This window comes from Monodon monoceros, unplaced genomic scaffold (genome assembly GCF_005190385.1).
Source record: "Monodon monoceros isolate NGI ecotype Baffin Bay Population unplaced genomic scaffold, NGI_Narwhal_1 Super_Scaffold_10, whole genome shotgun sequence".
NCBI classification, from domain to species: Eukaryota; Metazoa; Chordata; class Mammalia; order Artiodactyla; family Monodontidae; genus Monodon; species Monodon monoceros.
The window spans coordinates 35,088,242-35,108,370 of record NW_021703766.1 but is presented as its reverse complement, the minus strand read 5'-3'; the positions used below and the strand labels follow the sequence as shown (position 1 = coordinate 35,108,370).

General features: G+C 41.7%; 1 protein-coding gene across 1 annotated transcript in view; it reads left to right on the top strand.

The window, feature by feature from the left end:
- Window positions 1-5,664: 5,664 nt before the first annotated feature.
- Window positions 5,665-20,129, top strand: part of LONP2 (lon peptidase 2, peroxisomal) — a 98,257-nt gene continuing 83,792 nt past the window's right edge. Inside the window, exons 1-4 of the mRNA XM_029206889.1 lie at window positions 5,665-6,024; window positions 13,316-13,550; window positions 16,716-16,847; window positions 18,516-18,638. Coding sequence (XP_029062722.1) covers window positions 5,792-6,024; window positions 13,316-13,550; window positions 16,716-16,847; window positions 18,516-18,638 — 723 coding nt within the window. The 5' untranslated portion in view covers window positions 5,665-5,791. The remainder of the gene's footprint in view (window positions 6,025-13,315; window positions 13,551-16,715; window positions 16,848-18,515; window positions 18,639-20,129) is intronic.

Genomic DNA, 20,129 nt, shown 5'->3' with positions numbered 1-20,129 from the left:
GACCTAAAGACTAGCCTATTCTCTTGGGAGAAGATTCTCTAAATTCCTTTATTCCATTCCTTCCCATCTCACTTCCTTTTAGCAAATCACACCCAAATCTGGTGAACTCAGTTTCCGGAATTCTCCTATAGAGCCTACAAGATAGACTCCTGGGCTTCCCTGGTGGCGCAGTGGTTGAGAGTCCGCCTCCCGATGCAGGGGACGTGGGTTCATGCCCCGGTCTGGGAAGATCCCACATGCCGCGGAGCGGCTGAGCCCGTGAGCCATGGCCGCTGAGCCTGCGCATCCGTCCGGAGCCTGTGCTCCAAAATGGGAGAGGCCACAACAGTGAGAGGCCTGCGTACCGCAAAAAAAAAAAAAAAGATAGACTCCCCAGCCATGGCACCAGGCCATAAGGTATACAGTTGGCCCTCTGTACCCACATGTTCTGCTATCAGGATTCAACCAACTGACGATAGATAACATTCGGAAAAAACAACCCCAAAAAACCAGAATGTTCCAAAAAGGTAAACTTCAACTGGCACAGGAAACTATTTACATAGCATTACATTTACAGCTATTTACATAGTATTTACATTTTATTAGGTATTATAAGTAATCTAGAGATGACTTAAAGTATATGGAAGGATGTTCTTAGATTATATGCAAATACTACACCATTTTATACAAGGGACTAGAGCATCCTTGGATCTTTGTATACACAGCGGGCCTGGAACCAATCCCCCCTCTGAACTGAGGGGCAACTGTACAACTGTGATGGTAGCAGTGGACCTTCCAGGGGTGATGGAAAATTAAAAAGAAAAGGAGGGATGTCAGGTAAGAGAGGCTGTCACATATTTCTTGTTTAAGACTGTGGGAAGAGTCCAGTTTCTGGCTGCTATGAACCAGCCTAGGACACACACACACATTAAAGTGAAATTGGCATGATTCAATGGAAGGAGGCCCTGGGGGTAGGACCATGGTGTACTGGTGTGCAGTTTATTCACTACACAAAGGTTCTCAGTGGAGGGAATGGGGAGGGGGAGGGGAGGCAGCAAATTCTAGATTGCTAGTCATGCACCCTGGCAAGGGGCTGTGTCCTCGGTCTCAGTAGTGTGCCGGTAAACGTGTGTATCTGTAACTAACCTGTGGCTCCAATTGGTGTAGTTCCAACATAATTGTTACTTGACATTTTGGTTTACCTTAATGAGTCTCTTTGCTGAAGAGTTTTCAAATACTGAAAGAATATTTTCTCATTTTTTGTTCTCTTCACAATGTAATGGCTACAAGCACCACACACTTGTTAATCTGCATTATTAACACTTCCTGAATTTATTTCTTAAGTCTAGACAATCAATAAAATAATAAAACAAGCCCAGATTTGTAGCCTTTGCTGATTTTTGTGGTGTAAATATTCCCATCCTGGATGATTTCAAGCTACCAACATGTTGGGAAGAGAGGCGCATCAAGAAATCACTGTACGGTTATCTCCAGGATACAAGTACAGTAGATGTAAATAACCTCAAAAGTATAAATAGTAAAATGTAGTGAAATAATTAGGAAATGACAGATTTTTGAGTATTACCTTTGTCTTTGATATTATTAATTGTAAGTCTATATAATTTAATTTTAATGTTTGTGTTTAACAACTGGGTTCTCAAAATTCCTGAAAATTTGAGAGTTTGTTCTTATGAACTAGCATCTTAAAATGGTAAGCCTAAACATTTATGTTCTGCTAATTAACCAGCAAGTAGGGGCTCATGAGGAAGACCAGATTCTTAGAGAACAAATACAGAAATTAGATTTTTTCCCACCTTTCAGTTATATTATGATTTGCCAACTGGTTTATTTATACACACCTGCAAAGAGATACAATGAGAGCTTTAAAGACGTGAGACCTTATAGAAATACAGAAGTCATCCAGGAAACTAGCAACAGGGAAAAGTAAAGCAAATGAAAATGAAGGGAATGCAAATGTGTGTAATGGATATGCTTGCAGAACACAAATTGCTCATCTCAACATAACTGGAACTCAGCCACATATTGGCTTGAGCTGCCTTCCATGTCTGTGAGGCCCACTTCCGCTTCCTTGAATGGCCGGGGAAATTCCCTCCAGAGTTTTCTTTGGAATCCTAGAAAAGTTCCCTGGCCTCCCACCTTCCTCTCAAGAAGATAGAGCTGATATTTCTTCATTCTAATTAGGGGCAAGCTCATCACTGTGGTCAGGCAGGGGGCCAGGACAGGACTGGGAGTAAACCAGAGAGGAAACAGATGCTTCCAGCCCTGTGCTCCCTGATCCCCAGGGGGCCAAAGTCATGATTAGTTTAGACACGGGCCATTTGCATATGGGGAAACAGCCTGTGTACAGGAGGGGGGCCCTTGGAGAGAGGTAACTTTTTTGGAGGAGCTGATTTATTTCCTCATTGTTCTTACCACTTTCCCAGCAGGGTCTAGTGTCCAAGGCCAGAAGGGGCACCAGAGGGTAGGGGAGGTGCCCATGGCGAGGGGCAGAGGGCCGGAGAGCCAGGCCTGAAGAAGCTGAGATGATTAGACGGATCCCTTGCCTTCCCTGGGTAGCTGGGTAGCTTTCCAGGGGCTGGTTCTCAGAGCTCCTGGAGCCCCTCGCTGGCCGTGGCCGTCTTGTTGACTGCTGAATCCCTACAGCCCAGAACCTGGTCTTCTCTGTTCCAGAAACTGGGAAGCTCCTTCCCATCCTGGTCTTTGTCTGAATCCTAACCTCCGCTGAGATCACTCTCCTCCGAGCTCCCTGCAGAGCCTGGCCTTTCTCGTCATGCAGGTTTCAGCTCAAACACCACTTCTGCAGGGTCACCTTCCCAGACCTCCCTCCCTCATCTTGTCCTCCTGTCTCTAGCACCTTCTACAGATTTTCCTATTAGACTTCCTTTACTTATCACTTTCTGAAATTGTCATTTCTTTGGGGGCTTACTTATTTTCTGCCTACCTCACTAGAATGTAAGCCCTTTGACACCAGGGGCCTTGTCTGTCTGTTTCGCTGATGCATCCGTGAATCTAGATTACTGCCTAGCACATAGCAGATGCAGAATAAGTATTTGGTGGATCAATGAAGGAAGTAGATGTAGAGCTGGTTAAAGTAGGAACCAGGAGAGCCACATGGTTGCTTAAGAGCTCACACTTAGATTCTTGATGCTTTCCCAAGTGGGCTGGCACCCCATCACAGAGATAGACTGATGGGATAGAAAGAAGGTGTTCATAAAGCAAGCAACTTAAACGTGGACCCGGTCCCATACCACACCTTCTATGGTGCAAAAGGAATTTGTATTTAAAAATAAATCCAGCTATTATTATGTGACTAGACACTCATATTGCTTGTTGTTGGGGAGAGTGTATGTTAAAAGCATTAAACATGATCAAAAAATATACTACAAGGTTTATAAGATGGTTTTTGAAGTTCTTCAAAAAATGGGGCCTTTCCCCCTTGTCCTTGGGGAGGTCTTGGTGAAAAGGTAAGCTCTTGGGGAGATGGGCCATGCATTTTTTAATGTTATTTTTTTTACCCCTAGAGTCTATCAGGGGGTGAGGTACTCAGCCCCATCCAGAGAGGTGATCCAGAGCTTGCTGATTGGATCTAGAATCTCCTGCTACCAGCCCAACTGCTCTCTAGGCCCTAGCGGCTAGGGCCCTGGTCTAGGGAACATCCTTGATGACTGTTTCTCCTTCACTCGTCATGTCCAATCCATCAGCGTGCTCTGTTGAAGCTACATTCAAACATGGCTTGAATCCACTGCTTCTAGTCTGAGCCTCATCACCTCTTGCCTGGACAATCTCAGCCACCGCCTAACTGGCCTCCCCGTGTCTGACCTTAAAACCTTGCATTCCATTCTCCACACAGCAGCCAATATGACCTTTTGAAAACATAAGCCTGAAAAATTATTCCACAACCTGAAACTGCCTATGGCTTGCATAGGGTTTAGAGTAAGACCCAAACTCCTTAGCAGACTCCTTATCCCAACTCTTCACTCCTTATAGGGTCCTCTATAGCCTCCCCTCCCTCTTCTCTCCTGCTTCCCTCAGCAGGCCCCACCTCAGCAAATTCCAGGAGCAGTCTCCTCAAACATCCTAAATTCATTCCAGCCACAAAGTCTTTGCAATCATTGCTGCTTCTGCCCGAAATAGCACCCGCCTTGGCACCCACCCCACGGCCTCTGCATGGCTGCAGTACGGGGCTCAGCTCTTCAGTGAGGTCTGCTCTGACCATGTAAAGGGCGTATCGCCATCCAAGAGGATTTTCCTTGCTTATTTTCTGCTGCTCCCCCTAGAATGTTAGCTCCATGAAAGCAGGAACCTTGTCTATTGTGTTCACTGATGTATCCCCAGCACCTAAAGTAACACCCAGTACATAGTAGGCATTCAAAAAATGGTTGTTTAGAGAATGAATAAAAGGTGGGATCATGTCAGAGAAAGAGCTTTAGGCCGGAGACTCTGAGTTCCTGAATTTCTGTCTCCAGCACAGCAGCTAGGACACCTGCCTTCTCCTTTCCCTTACCTGCTGCACTGTATCAGACTCAGCTGTCTATGGGTCTGTCCCTCTGGCCAAGAGGTGCTTGAGGGTAGGACCTTGCCTTCTGTTCCGCTCTCTACCCTCCACAATCAGACCAGGGCCTTGCACTCAGCAGGCCCTCAACAAATGCATGTTGTCTTGACTAGACTTTCAATTCCCTCCTGGATTCTGACAGCATTGCTGGACTTCATATTTGGGGAAAAAATTCCGTCTGCAAGCTACAGCCAAACCCAAGTCAAATTCCAATGTGAAAGAGCTCCCAAGGGCCAAATCTGAAAAAATTCAAGCAATGATATACATGATATTATTGCATGATAGCCCATAACAAACTGAATACCCACGAGTCCATACTAACATAAAAAGTAAATTATTCAATTATTGGGAAGGGAGATGGGGCAGCTTTTTCTTACAGATTTCAATTAATAAATGTAGACTTAACTCCCTACACATACTTACTACTTATAATGAGAAAAATAGTACCTTAAAGTGGAGAAACCTAACAGATACTATTATACCTTCACCAAGGAATCACTGTCAAAGTCATCATTGGTAAGACATTTCACCATCATGTATCACTAAGGCACATCACTTCTGTGGTCTTCCTGACAAAAATGTATAATGTTGATCTTGAGAGAACATCAGATAAACCCAAATTGAGGGATATTCTACAAACTAAGGGATCAATACGTTTTAAAAGTTGCAAAGCTTTGAAACAAAAAAGAAAAGAAAGATTGAGGAGACAGCACAACTAAATGAAAAGTGGGATCGTGGACCAGAAAAAAGGACATTTGTGAGAAAACTGGCAAAATTTGCAGAAGTCTAAAGATTAGATAACAGGAGTGTTAGTTGCCCGGTTTTTAATAGTTGAAGGATGATTGTGTAAGACGATTACAGGGGAAGCTGGGTGACAGGTACATGAAAACTCCCTACTATATTTTTGTACATCTAAAATCAATTCGAATAGAAAGGTGCAAACATTTCAAGTGGACACAATTTACATGGGATCATCCTTGGGCATACAGCTCTGCTCTGTGGGAGCCTCTGCAGAAAGCGGAGTAGCGGGGCCGGGAGGCAGGGGTTTCGCCGGCGGGTGGAGTGCGCATCTCTTCGCGTGTGTACGGCGCGGGGCGGCGGCAGAGCCCGGGGGCCGGCGGGAGCGCGGAGCCGGAAGCGGCGGCGCGCGGGGGTGTGAGGGTTGGTAGTTGCCTTGTAGGCCGCGCGGAGCAGGGTGTCGGGCTCCCTGGGACTCTCCCGGCGCGGAGGGCCGTCGCCATGTCATCCCTGAGCCCCATCCAGATCCCCAGCCGCCTCCCGCTTCTGCTCACGCATGAGGGCGTGCTGCTGCCGGGCTCCACCATGCGCACCAGCGTGGACTCGGCCCGCAACCTGCAGCTGGTGCGGAGCCGCCTGCTCAAGGGCACGTCGCTGCAGAGCACCATCCTGGGCGTCATCCCCAACACTCCCGACCCGGCCAGCGACGCGCAGGACCTGCCGCCGCTGCACAGGTAGGCCGGGCGGCTCAGCGGCAGCGGCGGCGCGGCCTCCTCCCGAGACCCGACCCGGCCTCGGGGCGTGGGGCTCGGGGGGCCCCGCGGCGGTGTTCCGCCTCTTCAGACGACTCACGCGCCAGACGGGGGTGACAGAGGAATGCCTCGTGACCGTTAAATGAGATGACTCATGGAGTCGTGAAAGCTGCACGATTAGCTGCTCAGCATCTGATGTGAATTTCCTTTCCCGCCCCCCGGGTCTTCAGACTCCTAGGCCGGTGCTCTTAACCTTCCAGGCCCCCCTCTTTCTTTTCCTTTCTCTCGTGCCTTCCCCCACCCCCGTCTTCTTTCTTTAACTTCCTTCCCACCTCTTTTGTCCTCTTAACGGAGATACTTTGCTGCTTCACGTTTTCTCTTTTCCTGTCCCATCCTAAATTGCACCATTTCCTTATTAATTTGGGGGTGCCTGTCTAACACACTCCCTGCCTCCCCCGCCCCCTGCCATCTCTCTTCCTCTCACTGCTTCTGTTTTTTCTTCCTGAAGGGCCTTCCCTGTTCACATTGTCCTTTGTCTCCCTTTCTAGAACTTTCCTATCTTCTCATCTCTTCTCATATCGTAACGTTTCTTAGGCTCCAAGCTTACCACTGGATTCCCCTACACCGTGGCCCTAGTTGTGTTACTTTGGGTGACAGATTGAACCTGTGCTTATTTCTTTCTTCACCTGTAATTTGGAAACTAGCAGCATCCGCCTTTTACGTGTGTTATGAAGATGAAGTGAAATCACATGTGTGGTCTGTTTTGCGCCAGGCTGGATAAATGGTTGCACTGTCCAGTACTGTAGCCACTAGCTGCAGAGCACTTGAAATGTGGCTTGTCCAAATTGAGATGGTAGTATTAGAGTGACCAGTTGTCCCGGTTTGCCAGGGACTGTCCTGGTTTCAGCCCTGAAAGTCCTATATCCCAGGAAAACCCTTAGTTCCAGACAAACCAGGGTGGTTGGTCACCCTAAATGTGCTATAAGTGTACACTCCACACTAGATTTTGAAAATTTAGTATGAAAAATGTTGTTGATAAATTTTATGTAGATTAAATGTTGGAATTTAGTAAAATATTAGCATTTCACTTGTCTTATTTTCTAATGTGGCTACTAAAATTACATATGTGGTTCACGTTATATTTCTACCAGACAGCGCTGGTCTGTAGTATGCTCTCAACAAATGCCGTTATCTTCAAGCCTCCCAAGCCCCTGTCTATAACTCTTCTTGAGGTATTTTCAACTTAGAGCCCCTCCCTCGTTCATCTACAGTTATCCTTTTTTAAAATTAGGTGTAGCCTGACTCTCAGTGGTTTTGGGGAGAGTTAGGAATGTCTTATTTTTGTCCAAAATCTTGTGATTATATACTCTCCTTTTAAGGGAGCGTCCATAGCTTTGTTAAAATTCTCAAAGGAGATTTGGTTCTCCTCCCCTCCCCTTACAGAACAAAACCAAACCAAAAAAACCATAGCAGTCCATTGTTGGTCCACATTGCAAAAGCCTCGCTTTTCTCAAGCATGGAAAGCATTTTGGTTTCCATCTGATATACTTTGCTTCTTGCTTGAGTGAAATTGGGTACTTTTCAAGTTTCAGTAAACTGTGGTAAATTGTGTTGGATTTTGGTTTCCCTACATATGACCCCACTCCTTTAGCCTTTGTTTATTTCTCCCCTAATTTTTTGCTTTCTGTGCCCAGGTACTTAGTTGCCTGTTGAGGCAAGAGTGCTCATGATAAGCTGTTTTGTTTTAGTTCTGCTGATGACCCATGGGTACACTGTGAATTTCGAAAGTAGATTAGTCATGTTTCAGGTTTGAGTGACTATTTGTTGGTATGATTCTGGCAAGATTTTGGAGGGTTTTTAATTTCTTTTATGTAAATTCCTCCAAACCAACTAAATTCTTCTGCTTGGAAGTAATCACTAATATCAGATGATGGGTAATCTGGTCCTTGCTGTTCATATTGCTGCCTTTGTTTTAAATGAATAGCAGTGTTAAAATTTAATCATTTAAGTTAGAAAACATACATAGAAAATTCTTCATAGAACTTCAGCATTATAAGGACCCACCAGACCATCTCGTTATCCTAGAAATATTATTTGCTACTTGAAAAGTCTGTAGAAAGTTTGCATTGCATTCCTTAGTATTAGGTTCCAATGTCTTTTTTCTCTAATATCACCTTTAAATGCTCTTACTTTAAAAAGTTAAAAGAGCTTTTTTAAAGTAACCATTTTATTTTATTTTGGCCCACACCCCCTTGCAGTGGCAGCGCTGAGTCTTAACCACTGGACCACCAGGGAAGTCCCTAAAAGAGCTTTAATAGTACAAGTACTGCGTTGTCTATAGTGTTATTTCTGTTGCGATACGCAAATCTGTCCTTCCCCAGTTACCTGCTTTTCCAGGTGGTAGTAGGACCTCAGAGGGACGGTGAGGGCTCTCTTTCTGTCCCTAGTTTCCTTTAGACCATCCGGGTGACAATGCCTCAGTCTTCAGGGAGCAGCAGAAGTAATTTGTTCCCCTGGGTTCTTTGTCATACAAAGTGGCAGGGCCAGGTGTTGACTTACCTGAACCACTTCCTTTACCGTTTTGAACAGCACAGTCCCTGTCTGCACGTCAGTGTGCAGGCATGTCGCCTAACACAGGAAGAGCTTTGGATAATATCCCCACAGTCTAGAATTTGGTTCCCATGCCACCTCAGGCCACCCTGCTTCACTGGACTGTCTTTTTAGTGGCTCCTCAGTGACGCATTGTTTTCTTAGTGCAAATGGATAATTAGCATTCCTTGTGCACTGTCCTTTCATGCATTTCAAGATTGCCCTGTAGTCTTCTCCCAGCCTTCCATTCTTCAGGGCACCTGCCTTCATTTCCTCATAGTGCTGAATGCTCAGTCCCTCTTCATTTTCTGTGTACTTCATCTCTAGGGCCCCAAATTAGTTTCATTGGCATTTGTCTGACAAAAAAATGAATGATTTATATAGAGCAGATACACAGTTTCATAATTTGCCAAGCCTCTATCCATGTGTTACTGTTATTTGTATCTATTAGCACTCTTCAGCATTCAAGAAATCTGATAACACTGATTTTAAAATTTAATCTTTTATATTAGCAAGTATGTAATGAATAGCTCTACTTAGATGTTCCTAAGTCTGCATTTACTCTTTTTTTTTTTGGTGGTATGCGGGCCTCTCACTGTTGTGGCCTCTCCGGTTGCGGAGGACACGCAGGCTCAGCGGCCATGGCTCATGGGCCAAGCCGCTCCGCGGCATGTGGGATCTTCCCGGACTGGGGCACGAATCTGTGTCCCCTGCGTCGGGAGGCGGACTCTCAACCACTGCGCCACCAGGGAAGCCCTGCATTTACTCTTTTTAAGGAAGGTCTGTCTGCAAGTTGCGTTTCTTAAATTCAGAAATGAACTTTCAAGAAAGGAGTGAAAATCAAAAATCCTGTAGTCACAGAAGCCTCATCTCTGGTAGAATTTGGTACTATCCTAATAGACTCTTTCCTTGTTTCTAAATCTTTATTAACAATGATGATAAATTTTGCTCAAAATCATCAGATATTCAGGAAGATAAGTTGGGTGACACCAAGTCAAAACCAAAAAGATGTTTCAGTGGTCCTTTCCCAGAAGTGTGTAACTTTTGCTTCCAGAGCTTTGGTGGAAATACTTCTCTTCCTTAAGTGTTGTTAAGATGTAAACATTAGATATTAAATAATAGCTGTGCCTTGCAGTATCTCAGCTATTTAGAAGCTATGTTAATAGTGTTTATTTTTATACTTCTTATAAGTACAAATTCATATTGTCCATTGTGGTGGGAAAAGAGTATATAATTTGTCATAAAACCTAATTCAGCTCCTCTTGCTATTTAATATCCTTGTAATCATGGATAACTAACCTGTTTACTCATTTTTAATAAAGTGCTACTTTCCTCACAGAGGTGAACGGTGGTGTGTAATGAAATAATACCTATGAAAGCCTTTTGTAAACTGCAAAGCAGTAACCCTGTATGTTAATGGTTTTACCATTGCCCACATGGGTAGTTTTAAGTGTAGATTTGACAAATGGAGGTTGGGGGAAGGAGTGGGAAGACCCCATATTCTTTCTTTTAATATGGGCAGAACTGAAGTAGCATTATTTGGAAGATTAAGGATTCCAAGAAAAATGGAGGGCTTTAAAGTAAAGAAAAAACGAAAGAAAAGAAAAAAGCAAGTGGTTGGCAAATAGACCACAGCTGTCCTCATCTTGGAAAACTGCTTTTTGCAGTAGTGCTGCTTTTAGATTTTCCCACCACTGTAGTTTGATTGTTCTCAAAAACTTATATTATCTAAGTCAGTTTCCAAATTATACAGATCTTATCCATTGTTGTCAGACATTGTTGTCAGACTTAAAATAATATTTTACAACTCTGAGAGTAGTTCTCAGGAATTTCAGAAATTCTTTGAACTGTAAAATACCACAGTAATTAAGGTGTAGATTTACAGAGCTACAACCTAAATGGAAAAAACACCACACGTTTGGGTACTAATAAATGCAGATCTGTTGCAAAATCAAATTGTTGCTTTTGGTCATGCCTAATAAAGTGCATAGTAATAGAAGAACTAGAATATTTTGAAAGATGACTGAGTTGATATAAAGCCTATGTATCGTATGGATCATAGTTAGAAGGAAAGTATTAGATTAATTGAATATTTTGTTTACCTATTTTTATATGTAAAACCTAGAGCCCAACATGCAATGCAACTTGTCTAAAATAACATTAAACATTGTCTTTCTTTCCAGAGCTTTTACCCCAAATGTCTTTCACTAGGTAGTTTGTTTCTAGCCATCTAATTATTTCACACATCATTGTTTTTTCCTTTAAAAAGGGTACATTCTTTTTATGTACCCTTTTATTTTTTTAGGTTTGTTGTCAACTATAAGTGATTTAAAGCAAGAAATAATTAACATATTTAAAACCTTTATATATATTTATGTGTGTATATATATATATATATATATATATATATATTTTTTTTTTTTTTTTTTCGGTACGCGGCCCTCTCACTGTTGTGGCCTCTCCCGTTGCAGAGCACAGGCTCCGGACGTGCAGGCTCAGTGGCCATGGCTCACGGGCCCAGCCGCTCCACCGCATGTGGGATCTTCCCGGACCGGGGCACGAACCCGTGTCCCCTGCATCGGCAGGCGGACTCTCAACTACTGCGCCACCAGGGAAGCCCTATATATATTTTTTTTATTAGGAGGAAAAGCATAGTATAAATCCAACTTAATCTCTTTCCAGTTTGGGACATCTTCCTTTCACAGTTAGGAAAACTATTTTATTTGCTTTGTTAGAAAACTCACTTTTAGTCTTACCTTTAATCAATGACATACCCCAAATAATTAAATTTGTTTCCTAATCTGGAAGTTTGGATTTGTCTCATCTCTCTGGTTTCTCCTTGGCTTCTGGTTTGTAAACCCCTTAGACCAGGAACCCGGTTTCTTGTCTGTTAATGTTTCTTGTATATAGAACTGTAAACTCTTCCTGCATTGTGTAAGCATTGGTGGTTGTCATCTGCAGTGAATTATAGTCTTCGTTGGTCTCTAATCAGTTTAGGTATGGCTAACTCTTTCAGGCAGTCGGAGTTGGTTTTAAGGGAATGGGAGATAGAACCTACTGTTTGATTAGTGACTGAAGAAAAGCAGCCACAACACAAATAACTCAATAGATGATTGCCAGATCATTTCAGGTATTTAAAGTACATGATGTTTTTTCTCTCCACCAAATTATCTTCCTAATTTTTTGGTTTAAGTTCTTGTTTAAATCGAGTTTTATCCCCTATCCACGTGATATGCCTGGAAGGGTGTTAAGGAAATTATATGCATAGCTCAGAATAAACTGAGTGGTGGTGGGAAGCTGAAGGTACAGATAATCTACAGAATGAATCATTTATGAGGAACTAATCAAGAATTAACTGCATATAGAAGTGAGCAAGCTCACTAAAATATGCACATACTGTCTGTGCCATCAGTATGTTTGAGCCGGGTAAGTGTAGTATTCCAATGTCACCATGGTCCCAGGGTGTTGAGAGCTCTGGTCGCTTTGATTTTAGTTTCTTTTCTGAAATTACAAGCTTTCCTATGCCTGAGGGGAGAAACTATAATGGTAATTTGGGATCTGGAATTGTCCTCTGAACATTGATCTTTCTGTTTCGTATCACTTCAGCTTAGTTTGGATGAAGCTTTCTTTCTGTGAATTAGTTTATATGTGACTTGGTCAGAATTGCATGATATGGAGCTAAGACTTAAAGTATAACTTTTTCAGCTCGTGTTAGGTGAGGTGATTACCACTTAAACAGAACTAGGTTGACGTCTTCCTGAGATGGATGTAGGTCTGTGACTAACTCTCCTCAGTCCATGAAAGTGTGGCCTCTGATATTTAGCCCCAGATTGAGAAATTCAAAATTTGAGGACATACGTGTTAATTCCCAGATCTGATGGCAGTTTTATAGATTGATTATGTAAAAAACCTGGCTTGGTGTTAGTAGCAAAACTGGTATCAGAAGGGGATTTCTTAGATTGGTTTACATCATGCTGTTTAAATCTGTCTAAAATGCTCATATATATTCTGGTGTAAGATTGCCTCATTCCCAGCTGGCAAAATTAATTTAAGCTATATAAATCTCAACTGCATTTACTCATGTTTTTATGCTTAAATAATCCAGATGTTTAGGAATTTCTGCCTAATTTTTGAATGGCTACTTAGAATGAGATGGCCCCATATCAGATGGTAGGGACTTAAAAGACCGTGTACTGGATGCTAAATTAAATAGAGAAATAATTCATTTGCACTTTAGACATTCTTTGTTTTTTAATGAATTTCTCAGAAAAGGCAACCCTTTTGAGGTTTCTTTTTTTTTTAGCATCTTTATTGAAGTATAATTGCTTTACAATGTTGTGTTGGTTTCTGCTGTACAACAAAGTGAATCAGCTATATGTATACACATATCCCCATATCCCCTCCCTCTTGTGTCTCCCTCCCACCCTCCCTATCCCACCCCTTTAGGCGGTCACAAAGCACCGAGCTGATCTCCCTGCGCTGTGCCGCTGCTTCCCGCTAGCTGTCTATCTTACATTTGGTGGTGTATATATGTCCATGACACTCTCTCACTTCATCCCAGCTTACCCTTCCCCCTGCCTGTGTCCTCAAGTCTATTCTCTACGTCTGCGTCTTTATTCTTGAGGTGAGTTTCTCTTCTACCATATTGAGCATTTGTAATACTGACGTTCTGTGTGTTTTTCAGGATTGGGACAGCTGCACTGGCGGTCCAGGTTGTGGGCAGTAACTGGCCCAAGCCCCACTATACTTTGCTGATTACGGGCCTGTGCCGCTTCCAGATCGTACAGGTCATAAAAGAGAAGCCATATCCTGTTGCCAAAGTGGAGCAGCTGGACTGGCTGGAGGAGTTTCCCAACACCTGTAAGACTAGGGAGGAGCTAGGAGAACTATCGGAACAGTTTTACAAATATGCAGTACAAGTGAGTTGCTTTTAGTTTTTCCTTAAAACCCTCTTCGGTTTCTTTGTTGCCCTAAGATGTGATGAATTTGTTGAGTGGTGAAGTTTTCGGGCAGTATACGTTTAAATGATTTCTCAATATATTATAGTACATTGATTTCAAACTGCTTTTGTCTGGGATTGTACCTAAATCATTCTAGGACATACTAGCCAACCCTTCCTAAACTTTTTCCAAAGAGTATTTCTAGAGTTTTCCTTATAATTTCCAGTGTCTCCAAACCAGGTAGTTATTAAACCTAAATAATCTTAAACATTAAAATACTGTACAGAAGCTATTTGTCACTAGACTATCTAGGCATCAAATTATATGTTATGTTGGTTCAGAAGTCAGGATCACACTGTGAGTGGTATGGAAGATTAAGCCCATGGTTTCAAGTATGGCTGAAACCTTGATCCTCTAGAATTCTGGGAGGGAAGCACACATTAGGCGTGCATAGGCAGGTGTTCATAGCCTATGGTATTTGTACCTGATGTGGCATCTGAAGCTACATATTGCTAGTGTGGTGAACAACAATAGAAAAATAGAAAATTTGTCACTACAGCTGCTGTGGGGGCTGAAAGAGACTTCAGTTTGAGAACCAGAGTAAGTGAATGTGCTGTTCAGGAGTGAAGAAAATAGAGGGGAAAATAGAATTTGTCTTCCTTTTCCTGAGTAATCCTCCCTGAGTCTCTGTTCTTATGTTGGACATAGCTTTATAGCTTCTTTCTCTTGTTCTTTACTTCTCTCCACTATCAATCAACAACAAAAATTTAAATATGTAAAGATTCTATAATGACATTAAAGGGATTTTTAGAGAGAAACATTACCACTATCTACTGCCATCATGCATCCAATTTTATTTTTGCTTGTCTTCTTGTCTTGGTTCCTATTCAGTCTTATGTTTTGTTTTCTTATCTATATCTAACTTTCGTATTAAGTATTTTTATGAATTCCATTGAGTTGGGATATCATAATTTTATCATTTCTCTTCTTAGATATCAGGATTGTTTCCAGCTAATGCTTTTCTTCCATCCCCTCTACATCTTCTTCTACAGCCCTCAGCAGTAGACTTCTTCAGGAGCTTTCTGATTCCTTCTAGCTGCTTCTCTTTGTCACCCACCTATTCATTAATCCTTTCTAAATAAGCTTTGGGTATGCCTCTCCCCTGAGTAGAAGACTTTAACGGCTCTAGGATAAAGTTCACATTTCTTGGTATAACGTTAAGGCCCTTCGCAACTCTAGTTACTTCCATTTATACCCAGAGTTCTAGCCACACTGTATGTCAGAGAGCTTCACATCTTGTTATTTCATGTCTCTGTGATTTTGCCTTCTGTTCTGTCTGCTAGGAGTGCTTCTCCTTCTCTGAATTTTCAGACTTGACTTATGCTTTCCCAACTCCTATAGGCTGTTAGTGCTCCTTTGCATGCGTATCCACAATCGCTTAAACATCCCTTTTAATATAATGCTTATCACGCTGTATTGAAATTTGTCTTGTAGGTCTCTTTTCCCTACCAAACTTGAATTCATCCCTGCTTTAACCATGTTATACTGAGCACTTTATTGTGTCTGACAGATCGTTTGTACTCAATAAGTACTTGGAGAATGAGTTTTAACTGTTTTATTTTCTTAGAATGACTTCCTAGGAGAAAGAGTTTTCAAATTTTATTATCTACTTCTCCCACCTGGACAGCGTCATCATAATTATGCTTTAATTCTTTTGACTCTAGGCAGGTAACAGATAGGTTCCAAAGTTACAGTGCTTTTAGAGAGGTTTGATTATTTCTGGCATATGAAATCTCATTAGAGTGACTGTATGAGGATTTGGTACATCATCTGTGTTGGTCAGTATGGTGTTAAGTTAGTTTTGCTGTGTTAAGTACTCCAAAATCTCAGTCACATAGCATGACAAAGGTGTATTTCTCACTCACACTTCATGCCCCAAACCAGCGAATGTGGTGATCTAGCAATTAGAGTCACCTCGGGACCCCGGTGGGTTGGAGATTCATTTCAAAACGTGCTTATGTTATTGCTGAGGAAGGAAAAGGAAATGTGGCAGAGCTCTCAATGGCTTTTGATGCTTCTGCCCAGAAGGAACTGTCACTTCCCCTCATGTTTCATGGTTCAAGGCAGGACCCATAGCCATGTACATCTGTATTCAAAGGTGAGAAAGAGCAGCCCTACCATGAGGTGAAAAGGAAAGGGAAACTTTGTCAATAGCCCCAGTGACTATCACAGTTACTGAAAGGTTGCCTTGACCTTAATCTGTCTTAACTCCAGGCTGTACCCTGGAAGTTGTTTTTTAAAAAATCATTCAGTCAGTGCTCAGATTCTAGTTAATCCAGTGTTCTTCTGAAAAATCGTATTTCAGCTACCGATTGGTTAATATAATAGCATCAACCATGTTAAATTTCCAGAATTTGATAATTACACTGATTGTGTAAGCGAATGCCTTGGTTCTTAAGAACAAGGGTCATGATGTCTGTGATTTACTGTAAAACATTCAGCAGTAATAGTGTGTGTGTGTATGTGTGTGTAGAGTTGGGGAGAGAAAGCAGATGTAACAAAATGTTAACAATTGGTGAATTTAGGGGAAGGATACTAGGGGAAGGAGTTTCTTGTACTATTGCAATTTTTCTATAAATTTTAATTTTTTTCCAAAGTAAAATCACAAATTTACAAAGCCTTTTATAAACATTAGTATTATCCACTTTTTTTTGTTTTTTTTTTTGGCGGTACGTGAGCCTCTCACTGTTGTGGCCTCTCCCATTGCGGAGCACAGGCTCCGGACGCGCAGGTTCAGCGGCCATGGCTCATGGGCCCAGCTGTTCCGCGGCATGTGGGATCTTCCCGGACCGGGGCATGAACCCGTGTCCCCTGCATCGGCAGGCGGACTTTCAACCACTGCGCCACCAGGGAAGCCCTTATCCACTTTCTGAGCCATTTTTGCTTTTCATTCTGATTGACATTTTAAAAGTACTTCTCTTTTCCTCTGAGTCCTGTAAAAATGTCTGGACTCTAATAATCAGTGATTTTGCAGAAACAAAGACTTTCTCTGAGGCCAAAACATTAAACCTCTGTGACAATTTGATTTTTTAAATTCACAAATAATGCCATATTTCATTAAAAAGACTTTTTTTTCCCTTGTAGTTGGTTGAAATGTTGGATATGTCTGTCCCCGCAGTTGCTAAATTGAGACGTCTTTTAGACAGTCTTCCGAGGGAAGCTTTACCAGACATTTTGACATCAATTATCCGAACAAGCAACAAAGAGAAGCTCCAGGTAACAGTGTTCCACTCTGGAATGCCACGTTGCTTTGTCACTTCCTATTGAGATCTAGATAGTGAGTAAGTTTTGACTTTCAGGTAAGATACTGGAGACTCAGAAGTAGTTAAGATGCTTTTACGAGGCTTAAGTTGACTTTTACAGTGATTGCTTTACATTTTTGTATACTTAGGCAGTTCTTGTATTTGCATTATCAGTACTGGTAGTCTGTCAATTTGTGGAAAAGGTTAAAGCTAGAATAATAAAAAAGGTAAATATTTAATTTAACTTAAATATATAAATATGCTTTGTCTCACTACTTTTTTTTTTTTTTTTTACGGTACGCGGGCCTCTCACTGTTGTGGCCTCTCCCATTGCGGAGCACAGGCTCCGGACACGCAGGCTCAGCGGCCATGGCTCATGGGCCTAGCCGCTCCGCGGCATGTGGGATCCTCCCAGACTGGGGCACAAACCCGTGTCCCCTGCATCGGCAGGCGGACTCTCAACCACTGCGCCACCAGGGAAGCCCATGTCTCACTACTTTTAAAAGTGTGGAGCCGTGACCTTTCCCTTGTGTATAGGCCTGCTTTTTTAGAATTCTTCAGGTTTCTTATGTTAACCACCCCTATGATGCGATATTTATGATTTTTTATGATTTTCAGTTTTTGTTTATTTAAAGTGAAATGAGTTTCAAAGATACTTGAAAAATAATCCAAATGCGGACTCTTAGATTTGAATGTCTTTCCTGCAAACTATAAAAGTTTTCTTGCACATTTATTTTTGTAGTACTTTTAAGCAGTCTGCTTTATTGAATCTTCCTAGAACATTAAAGTTAGTTTTCATTGAAACAACCCTCCTTATTTATTAAATAAATCCCCAGTTTATTTAATACTTCAGTCTAACAATTATACTAGCAAGTGCAACTAATGCAGACAGGCTGGGTTTAAACACAAGAATTCGGTTCAGCTGGTAGGAACAGAGAAGGCAGGAGCTCTAGAGAGTGACCTGGCTGTAGGCTTAGCAAGGGTGTTTTACTGAAGGACCAGAGAGTATTAGTCACTCAGACAAATCGTTAGTGGAGGTTGGTTAAAAGTGCTCCTAGTCTCTTGTGTATGTAAAAATTTAATATTTTGAACCTAAAGTTTGTATAGACCTAATATGTAGACTGGGCTTTAAGAGAATAATTCCCAGAAAGAGTTGACATAAAATGTGTTTTGTTCTTGCTCTTGGAACAATACATAAGGCTTCATCTTTAAGTGGAAACTCAAGGTATTTTTATTCTTCTTTTTTTTTTTTTTTTTTTTTGCGGTACGTGGGCCTCTCACTGCTGTGGCCTCTCCCATTGAGGAGCACAGGCTCCGGACACGCAGGCTCAGCGGCCATGGCTCACGGGCCCAGCCGCTCCGCAGCATGTGGGATCTTCCCGGACCAGGGCACGAACCTGTTTCCCCTGCATCGGCAGGCGGACTCTCAACCACTGTGCCACCAGGGAAGCCCTATTCTTGTTTTTTTTAGGATTCTGATATTTGTGTCAGATTACCTTGCTGATAATTTGGTTGTGTTAGCCATAGTGTAGCTGTGAATATTGATAGAATTGTCTTTTCTACTCAATTTAAGTCATGAGTCTTGACTGCCTTGTTTTTGGAGCATGTGTTTCTGAGAGAGAGATGCTATACATTTCCTCAGATTTTAGATGCTGTGAGTCTGGAGGAACGGTTCAAGATGACCATACCACTGCTTGTCAGACAAATCGAAGGCCTGAAATTGCTTCAGAAAACCAGAAAACACAAGCAAGATGATGATAAGCGGGTAAATGCTTCTTTTAATCCATTTCTTCAGGTTCCTTGTTGTTTTTGTGTGATGTGAGATTCAGGGTTTTTTTTTTTTGAAGAAAAAAAATGGGGGAATAAAGAAAGAAAGGAACAAGAAGAAACAAGTTCATTGTCTCTTACACTCAAGTTACTGATACAATTTTGAATTTTAGTTTGTTTCCCCCTGCTACTTCTCCTTGTCTGGATCTTTTTTTTTTTCCTTTTAAGCATGTAGACATTTTCTCATTTTTTGTTTTTGTTTTGGTAATCATTGAAAGGGATAGTTTACTAAGCCATTTTTCTTTCTGCCAAACATCGTGTGATGTTTTCAGTATTTTAAAAATTGGCAAATAACCACGATGAGTGTCTTTGAGTATGACTTTTTTTATTGTATACAGTATTAAGAACATACCACAGAATTGTTTCCTAAAAGGCTTTCTTAAAAATTTAATTGTTTTTACTTTTTAAAGTTTTTTGGCTGACTTTTTTGTTTTAGCTTACAAAAGTTTCAATTTTCATATACAAACTGTTAGTCTTTTCCCTTCTTCTAAGCTTAGAGTCCTCTATCCTCCCGGGATTTGATAATATCCACTTTCCTTTTAGTTTTCCTTTTGTTGATTTTTAAAAAGTATTTAACTTTTTAACCTATATGTATTTTATTTTGCCCTGTTAATAAGGTAAAGATAGCAGTTATATTTGTTCCCTTTTTATTTGACCTAACACCATTATCAAATAATCCTTCACTTCTCTATTGATTTGTGCATTTGTATGGATGATACGATCTGTCTGAAGACTACTTTGAGCTGTTGGTTTTACTGTTGTTATGTGTGGGCAGAGTTAGGTTCAGGAAAACATATTTGATGTGGACAAGAGTGAAAATGATGGTTCTAAGAAAGCTGTTGGAGAACCAGAAGGCTGTTGGAGATTCAGTGGAAGGTTGAGAATAATGTTACAGATTTGATGGTCATCAGCACAGAAGTGTTCCTCCATTGAAGAGAAGACATTGTGGAGACAGAAGAGCAGACATGAAGGATTCCTCCCTGGTGGGACTAAAGAAGGAGCAGGAAAGTAGGCTGAGAATGAGAGAGATGGGAGTAGCTCATCTGGTGGTTGGTGTTCTAGAATACCATGCCATTGAAAGCAAACACCACAAATCTGAATTATTTCTGGCTTGAGATCAGATCAACTCAGTTATTTATTTTGTGCAAAAGGACAAGCCAGTGCACACACTGCATTGGGAGGCAGAAAACTTACAGCTTGCTAGCAACTAATATTACCATTGCTTAAAAAGAAAGTTGCTCCAGAAAACTATCAAACAAGCAACTGTTACTTGAAAATGTAGGAATCAGAGGACAATTTTTGGAGTTTGCCTAAAACTGTCTCCTTGCCTATTCCCCGAAGAGTTCGAAGTTCTCTTTTAGCGGCTGGGGAAAAATTGCATAAAACAGTACTTTTGTCTCAGCAATGAAATAATTGATGTGCTTTTAAA